The following is a 9145-nucleotide window of genomic DNA, read 5'->3' as shown; positions in this document are numbered from 1 at the left end:
GGACTCCGCCCCCGCTCCTAGGTCACCGCCCAGGCCACATCCGGAAGTCTGGAGCTCCGAGAAGGGCGGTTCCGTGCGGCCGCGCATAGCGCGTGGGAGGCGGGTCGAAGTGCAGGCAGCTCCAGGATAGGTCGCAGCCTGGCGCGGAAGGGGCGGACCAGGTCAGGGGGCGGTGCTTCGCGTGAGCGCCCTCGAGCCGGGCTTCCGCGTGCGTTGGTCTGCGCGCGGGAGCGCGCGGCGGGGGCGTGCCGGGGCCGTCTGGGGGCGGGGCTGCGCGCGGCCTAACGGCGGCGGCGGCAGCGGCGGCGGCGGCGCTGGTACGGACGGGTTCGGCGGGTGCAGGTCCCGGCCTGCGCCTGCGGAGGGTCGAAGCGGGCGGCGCTCGCGACAGGCTGCGCTCCGCGATGGTGGGCGTCCCTGGAGCGGCCGCCTTCCAGCGTAAGTGGGGCGGGAAGGCGGACGGCTGAGGGGTGTGTGTTGAGGGGCCTGCTGCTCCATAAGCGGGAGGCTCTGCAGAGGCCCCCGGCAGGAGGCCTGGGCAGGGAAACTGAGGCCGGGAATGGGGCACTGGATCCAAGGTCACGCGGCTCCCCGGCCTTCCGGGGCCCTCGGGGCTCTCCAGGCGCTTCCTGTGGGGCTCGCGGCTCCGGGTGCTAAGCGGGACTGTGTGGAGCGGCCTTGGAGCTCAGGCCTGGCGGGCGCCCTATGGACTGGCTGCGAGAGAAGTATTGTTTTGTTTTCGCGGCATCGGGGCTGAAAGTCCGGTCCCGGGAAACACGCTGGATTTGGAGCGACGTGTTGTGGATGTTGGAGGATGCGGGGCTGATATTCCGGAGGGCCCTGTTGAATGCAGGCTCTAGGGTCGAACTGCTTGGGTTCACGTCCCGGCTCCCCCGCGTATAGGCTGTGACCTTGGCGCTCCTCAAGTCTCAGTTGCTCTGTCTGAAAAATGGGTTGTGAGGAACGTTCCCTGAATTGCCCTGTAGTAGGATTTAGTGAATCCTGTGGAATATCCTGAACACACAGTTGCACATCATACACAACTGTGAAAACTCACTATCATAATCTCAGTTTATTATGTGTGTTCCTCGGAAAAGCCCGGAATTGGGATCTGGTTATATTTTGTTTGTTTAAGATATCTTGTCTTTGCCTAATCCTACTGTGTGTCCAAGTTGTGTTTTTATTCTTACCACCGTTTCTCTATTCCATTTATCCGATGTTCTTCCTAGAATTGTAAGATCCTTGGAGGAGGGATGGCATCGTTTAATAAGAACAATAAAAATTTAATTGTCATTAAAATAGCAGTAATAGCTAACATTACTTGAGTACCAGGCATTTTGCATTCGATTCATGTAATATTTATTAAATCATCTCTTAAGTACAAAGTATCACTCTAGGCTTAGAGACTATGGCAACAAACTTGACAGACCAGATTCTGGATTTGAGTTTGAGAGAGGGACTCATGTTTTGTCTGTGTCAGGTGACAGTCTAAAAACAGATATTTGAGGCACTTTGGAGGCAGGTGGGTCTCTGAGTTTGAGGCCAGCCTGATCTATACAGTCAGTTCTAGGCTAGCCAGGGTACATTGCCTCAAACAAAACAAAGCAACAAAAAAACCCTAAAAGATAACAAAAAATAAAAATGAAAGTCAGGTATTTGGGGATGTCTGTTGTGCAAGGATAAAATGAAGTATATTGAGAACTCTTACCCCCTCCTCCTCCCCTCCTTGCTCTTCAGCAATTACAGTGGAGGATTCATACAGCCTTTTTCTTGGGTACTCAGTCCACATTGGATTGAAAAAATATAAAATAGATTTACCCACTAATGCTTTCTGTAGTTAGTGTGCTGTTGCTGCTCTTATGGTCTTCTGAAGGGAGACAGGTAACCCTTAGGTTTGACAATTTCATTCTATAGGAAAAGTGGAAGACACTTTTATCGGAATATAGATACATGTACTTATAGCAGTATTGGGGATTGCACTTAGGGCCTTGTGCGTTATGCACTACACTGAACTGTATCCCTAGCCCTCTTTATTTTCAGACAAAGTTGCCCAGGCAACTTGTAATTCTGTCTCAGCTTCAGTAGCTAAAAATACAGGCCTGTGTCACTAGGTCCAGATGAACTAACACATTTTTATTTCCACATCTTTTATGTTTTCAGTTAAATATATTCCCCAAAGGTTGAGTATGGTGAAAGCCTGTGTAATTCCAGCACTCAGGCTGAGGCAGGAGAATATGAGTTTGAGGCCAGCCCAAGCTATGTAGTGAAACTGTCAGGGAAAACAAAAGCCAAGAAGTAGGACTTCTTATGTAACTAAGTTTCTTTGCAAAAGTTAGTCTAAAGTGGTTTAATATGCCTGCTTACTGTTTGATATGTTAACTTATTTATTGGGGTTGAGGATTGAACTGAAGGCCTATGTGCTAGGAAGCTACTTTTTTTTCTCCTCTGTGTAGCTTTAGCTGTCCTGGTCACTCTGTAGACTAGGCTAGCCTTAAACTCAGAGATTCACTTGCCTCCCAGTGTTAGTACTAAAGGTGTGTGCTACCACCATCTAGCGAGGCAGGTACTTGTAACTCAAAACTACACAAAATTCTCCTTTAAAAAAAAGTCTCTCTGGGCCTCCAAGTTTTTTTAGGTTTTTTTTTAGAGACATGGGTTCACTGTGTAGCCCTTGCTGTCCTGGAACTCACTGTTAGACCAGGCTGACCTAGAACTCACAGAGATCTGCCTACCTCTGTCTAGTTAGAACTAGTTCCAGGATTGCCTGGGCTACATAAAGAAACCTTGTCTCAAACAAACAAAAAACCCACATTACCCACAGAAAAGATAGACTCTTAGTATGTCCTCATCCTAGGCAGGCCAGTCTCACCTCCTGGCTGGGCACCTCAGAACCAGCGTGTTACATACAATCTTTTCTTCCTTTTTTTCAGTGTTGAAGAACACAGGCTTTAGTGTATGCTAGGCAAGTGCTCTAACTGGCCTGTGTTTTAACTGTAGTCCCTGGGAAAGGCAAGTGGGAAAGAGCTCAGTTCTAAGTTTGCTTTACCAAAGTGAAGTCCCCGGGGAACTACGGTAGCACTCTAGTCCTCTGGTGTTCACTCCATTGGGATAGATGGCTAAGTTTGCACACAGTGCATGAATATTTGTTTTACATTTATTTTTTTTTTCTGGCAGTGCTGATCAAAAAACAAAGCCAAAACAAAACACCCAACCACCACAACAACTAGGGCCTCCTGTACCTGTACCCTAGGTTAAGTGTTTTACTCCTGAGCTTCATCAAAGATCTGAATATTTTGTTTCAGTGAAGTAGGGTCTTACTCTGTAGCAAAGACTTGCCCCAACTTACTAAGTAGATCAGGCTGCCCTCAAACTCGTGGCTTGCTTTCTATCTCAGCCTTTTAAATTGAAGAGATTATAGATGTGAGCCTGGTTTAATATTTGTTTTAAATTACAGTTTTAGGATAGTGATATAGCTGAGTGGTAGACTACTCACCCACCATGGGCAAGGCCCTGGGTTTGATCCCTTGCAAATAAAAAAGTAACAATTGTAGTCACATTATAGTTGATATTCTAACATTTCATAATGTGTAAAATTTGCTATTTTAAGGAATGATGAGCTAAAATGTCAGTAGAATTCATACTGTCATATTGTCTGTCCTCCATACTCTGCTTATGATAGTCACTACCCTTGGGATAGAGATCATCTTTTTTTTTTTTTTAAAGATTTATTTATGTATATGAGTACACTGTAGGTTTTTTTTTTTCAAACACACCAGAGGAGGGCATCAGATCCCATCACAGATGATCATGAACCACCATGTGGTTGCTGGGAATTGAACTCAGGACCTCTGGAAGAGCAGTTAGTGCTCTCAACCACTGAGCCATCTCTCCAGCCCTATAGAGATCATCTTATAGTGGGTCTTACCCCTCCCTATGCTACTGTCGGAAAGAAAAGTGTGCCCTATTTAGTAGAAGTAGAATGCAGTGGTTTAGGGTGACCTTTTTTTTTTTTTAGACAAGGTTTCTCTGTAATAGCTTTGCCTGTACTGGAACTTGATATGTAAACTAGTCTGGCCTTGAATTTGCCTTGATCCTCTAGCTTCTGCCTCCTGAGTTCTGGGATTACAAGCATGTAGCCTATGTAGCATGTTTCTCTGTGTAGCTCTGGCAGTTCTGGAACTCAGAGATCTGCCTGTCTCAGCCTCCAGAGTGCTAGGATTAAAGACCTGCGACAGTGCCCTGGCTCATTTGCAGTTTTATTCTGATTGGTATGTGAGAGTGTGGCCTGTAAAATGCTTTAGCAGTGCTTGGCACGCTGTGCAGGTGATGTTAGTGGCAGAAGATAGAAAGGTGACTCCGGAGCTCACATTTCATGGGGTACTGCATAAATAAATGGGTAATGGTAGCTAAAGTGCTGAATTTTGGGGGCATGTATCTTACTTTCATGGGAGAAGTGGATGTTAATCGAGTATGATGTTAATCGAGTGGCAGTAAATCCAGCCGGGTTGTGCCTGGGAAGTGCTGCATGGCAAGAAAGTCTGTTCCAGAGTTCAGCAGGCCCACCGCTCACTCTTGGGTATTCCTTCATTTGCCTACTTAACATGAGAATGCAGGCTTGCAGACTAAGCTCCTTGAGCAAGGTAAGTATGGCATTCATAAAGTGCCAAAAGGTTTATAAATCAGCGACCCTTGAAAGAAGCCTAAACATAAATGGAACAGTATCTAAATATGTTAGGTAGTTACAGATATCTTTACAGTAGGCAGGTCCTGTGCATTTGTTACTATAAATAGCTGTAAGATTTGTTCTCTTAAGGCACTTTTCCTTATGTGGCACATAGCTATTAGGATGATAAAAAGAGACGAAAATGTACCAGCGAGATCTTACCGAGGACAAACACCTAAGTGTCTTCTGTTTGCTTCTCTTGCTCCACTTCTGTTCCTCATCCTGTTCTCTGGTTGACTTAGTCACTTGAACTGTATCTGTGGACTTCCTTCCCCTCTGAAACGATCAAATTATTTCCCTGCTCCTTTTTATCAGGGATTGCTCCTAGCTGACTGGGTTATCCTAAGCTCCTCCTCTCAGTGTAGCCCATGCTGACTTCCAACTCCAGATCCTCCTGCCTTCCTACCTCTCTAGTGCTGAAATGAAGAGCATGAGCCACCATGCCTGTACAGGATTACCGTAAATTACCTTAGAGATGAATTGGGAAAAAGATAGTATTGGTTTAATAGCACACACCTGTAATCTAGCATTTGGGAGGTTGAATCAGGAGGATTATTACAAGTATCAAGACAGCCTGGGCAGTCTCAAAAAACAAATCAAGGTGGGTATTAAATAGTAACTCTTAGCTGGATCTGGTGGCACATGCCTCTAGTCCCAGGTCTTGGGAGGCAGAGGCACATGGATCTCTTGAGTTTCTGAGGCCAGGATCTTCCATGATAGCCAGGGCTACACAGAGAAACCCTGTCTGAAGAACAAAAAAACAAAACAAGACTTGTGATACATGCCTGTAATCTCACTTTTGGGAGGCTGAGGTAGGTGATTATGAAGCTGTCTGGGCTGTATAGTGAGACCATCTTAAGATGGGAGAACGCAAACAAACAAACAAAAGGACTTTGATTCTCCCTTTCATTTTGCACTGTTATAATTAAATGCAGAAATCAATGTAAAATTCTGAATTTATAGCTCTGGAGTTGGCAGACTTTTAAATTAAATTAGCTGATGGCAACAAATCTGTACTCTGACCTCTCCAGCAGCTCAAGTGAAATGTTACTCTCTGGCATCACACACATTCCTTGACACACAAAACTTTGACCTCTTCTCTTTTACAAATGTTTGCTTCATTCCTTTGTTAATTTTGATCATCATGTAGAGGTTCTGCCTGCTTTTAATTTTTCAAAACCACATGAGAGCAAACATTCACATAGCACAGATTTATTCATTTAGGTCTCATATCCCTAGAGTAACAATAAACACACCATCATTTTCCTGGAATTCACAACACTCCTGACCACTGCCACCCCCTACCCCTTAAAAGCTAATATGCCTGTGCTATTTTTCTATACTATAAAAACATGACAAGTTTTTCTTGTCTTTAGTACTTTTTGTTTCTTTCTAGAGAAGTAATGTCAGCCTTGAGGGGAGGTGACAAGTATAAAACAAGTCATCTTCTCTCTCCTATTTTTTTTATTCCTATCCAGGCTGGCCTGAAAATCAGACGTTTTCCTGCCTTAACCTTAGAGATTGCAGGTGTGAACATTACCTACCTCCCTCCCTCCCTGCCTCCCTCCCTCCCTACCTATCTGTAGACCAAGCTGGCTTAAAATACAGACACCAGCCTGCCTCTTCCTCCTGAGAGCTTGGATTAAAGGAGTGTGCCACCATTGCCCTGCTTCTAGTTTATTTCTTTTGGTAACACATTGGAGATTAAGCCTTGTACAGGCTGGGCAATCACTTTATCACTGAGCTGCATCTTGTGTCCCTTTTTATTTTTTACTATTTTAAAAGGTTTGTTGTGGGGCTGGATATCTTAGCAGTTAAGTTAGTTGTTGCTCTTGCAGAGAACCTGGGTTTGGTTCTCAGCAGCTAGCTTAGCAGTTAATTGTTCTTAACTCCAATTTCAGTGTGTCTTGTCTGCCCTTTTCTGGTTTTGGTAGACACTGCACATGTAATGCACAAATCTATATGGCAAACAAAATACTCATATACATAATTAAGCCCCCACTCCAAGTACTATTGGGAGTCTAGGGAGATGACTCAGTGGGTAGAGTGCTTGCTGCTTAAGCTTGAGGACCTGACTGAGTTTGGATTAACCCAGTGCTCATGCAAACGGTAAAAGGCCAGGCATGGTGCAAACACCTGTAACACCAGCACAAGGGGGGGGCGAGACAGGCAGATTCTGGGGGCTTGCTGATCAGTCTGGCCAAAACTTAAGCTCTAGGTCCAGTGAGAGACCCTGTCTCAAAAAATGAGGTGATTGGAAGAAGAAACCAAATATTGACCTCTGGTTTCCTCACTTTCATGTACAGGTAGTTGAGCATATATGTACTGTACACACGCACACAAAGATATGTTGAAAAGAGAAAAGAAGGAGACGGGGATGTTACTTGATAGAATACTCTATAAAGTTTTTTTATTTTTGGTATCATTAGCTAAGCTGGCTATTTGTACATCTTGGAGATGAGCAGTATAACAAAGAAAATATCAAATATCAGGGCCATGAGGTAGGAACATGCCTTATAGTTTCACAGAGAAGGCATACAGTTAGTTTGAAGTACAGGTTAGTGGTAGAACTTGGGCATTGGATATGGTCCTAATGATAATGGTGTGAGCAAGAATATTAGCTTTTCTGAATGAGATGGGAAGCCATTGCAGGCAGGGAGCTGGAGCTGGAGCAATATCAATTTGTTGGTCTGTTCATCCACAAGGCTAAGATGTGCTTAACTTACCAAGCTCTAACCTTAGCTGTACGTAGAAATATACATACACATATTTACTCATTGTACTGTTGGGGTCAAACTTAGGGTGTTAGAGCCAAATCTTCAGTTTCTTATTATTATTCACTTTCTTATTTTAGGTAGTTGGTTTGTTTGAGCCAGAGTTTTATTCTGGAGTACATAGCAGCTTTTCTGCTTTAGTCTTTCAAGTGCTGGTTATAGGAGACAGCAACTGGGCCCTGCTTATTATCTTAGATTTTTTTTTCTAATTTGTTTTATGTGTATGGTATGTTTAGTCTATGTGTATGTCTACATGTGTGTTTGAGGCCCAGAAGATGATGTCTGATCCTTTATGACTCGAATTACAGATAGTTGAGCTGTGACCCACCATTTGGATGCTGGGAACCAACCTAGGTCTTCTGCGAGAACAGCCAGTATTCTTGATAGCTGAGCCATCTCTCCATTCACTTGTTTTTGTTTCTTTCTACAGTGCTGGGAGGTCTTAGTTTGTTAGGTCAATACTCTATCACTGAGCTATAGCCCCAGAACCTTATTTTTTTTTTTTGAGACAGGACCTTCCTATGTATCCCAGGCTAGCCTGGAACTGGCTTCTAAGTGTAATGATCTTCCCACTTCTGCCTTCTAGGTATTAGGGTTACAACTATCTCAGGCTTTATTTTAGTTTTTGAGACAAACTCTCACTCTGTGATCTGGGCTGGTCTGTTTATAGACTCAAACGGTTCTTCTCAGATTTCCAAATCCTGGTATTGTGGGTATACACTAATGTGCATAGCTCCTGATTGTATTTGTGTTATTACTGTTTGTATTTCTTTACTTATGAGTCCCTCCCCTCCCCCCAAAGACAGGATTTTTCCATGTAGCTCTGGCTGTCCTAGAACTTGCTTTGTAAAAACTGGCTTCAAACTCACAGAGATCTTACTGCCTCTGCCTCCTGAGTGCTGGGATTAAATGTGTGCACTACTGTGCCCAGCTATTTTTATTGGTTTAAAATTATGTGTAAGTATGTATTTATTTATAGGGGTATGTACACGTAAGTGCAGGTACCTTAAGAAGCCAGATGTGTTGGGTTTCCTGGAGCTGAAAATTACAGATAGTAGTGAGGTGCCTGGGTGCTGGGAGTTGAACTGAGGTCCTTTAGAAGAGCACCAAGTACTTATAACTACTGGACCATCTCTCCAGCATACCCATATCCATCCATCCTTCCTTCTTTCCTTCCTTCCTTCCTTTCACCTAATTAGGAAAAAAACTATAAAAATTGTACATACTAATTGGATGACATGTTTTGATATGTTTTATTTTTAAAGAAATCACTTTACTTCTGGAGCAAACATTTTGTTAATCAAAGATGACACCTGGGATACAAAGTAAGAAGTTGCTGATTTAGTTAGAGAAGGAAGGAGGTTTCTGGTTTGGACCATATCTTGGTTAGGGTGTCCATTGCTGTAAAGAGACATAATGACCAAGGCATCTCTTATAAAGGACATTTAATTGGAGCTAGCTTACTGGCTCAGTCCTTTATCATCGTTGCCAGAAGCATGGCAACATCCTAGCAAGCATGGCATTGGAGGAGATGAGAGCTCTACATCTTGTTCGAAGACAGTCAGAAGACTTTCTTCCAGGCAGCTAGAGGAGGTTCTCAAAGCCCACTCCAGCGCACAGTCACGTTTACTCCAACAGGACTATAGGT

General features: G+C 44.0%; 1 protein-coding gene across 2 annotated transcripts in view; it reads left to right on the top strand.

Moving 5' to 3' along the window:
* Positions 1 to 305: 305 nt before the first annotated feature.
* Cbfa2t2 (CBFA2/RUNX1 translocation partner 2) overlaps positions 306 to 9145 on the top strand; it is a 94680-nt gene continuing 85840 nt past the window's right edge. Inside the window, exon 1 of one of the 2 annotated variants that reach the window (XM_028775267.1) lies at positions 306 to 438. In XM_028775267.1, the coding sequence (XP_028631100.1) occupies positions 405 to 438 (34 nt within the window). In that variant the 5' untranslated portion in view covers positions 306 to 404. The remainder of the gene's footprint in view (positions 439 to 9145) is intronic. The other variant, XM_028775268.1, reaches the window with a different exon arrangement.

Source organism: Grammomys surdaster, unplaced genomic scaffold (assembly GCF_004785775.1).
Source record: "Grammomys surdaster isolate TR1022 unplaced genomic scaffold, NIH_TR_1.0 254, whole genome shotgun sequence".
Classification (NCBI taxonomy): Eukaryota; Metazoa; Chordata; class Mammalia; order Rodentia; family Muridae; genus Grammomys; species Grammomys surdaster.
Note: the sequence above shows the minus strand (reverse complement) of the source record. Positions and strands in the feature narration are given on the sequence as shown.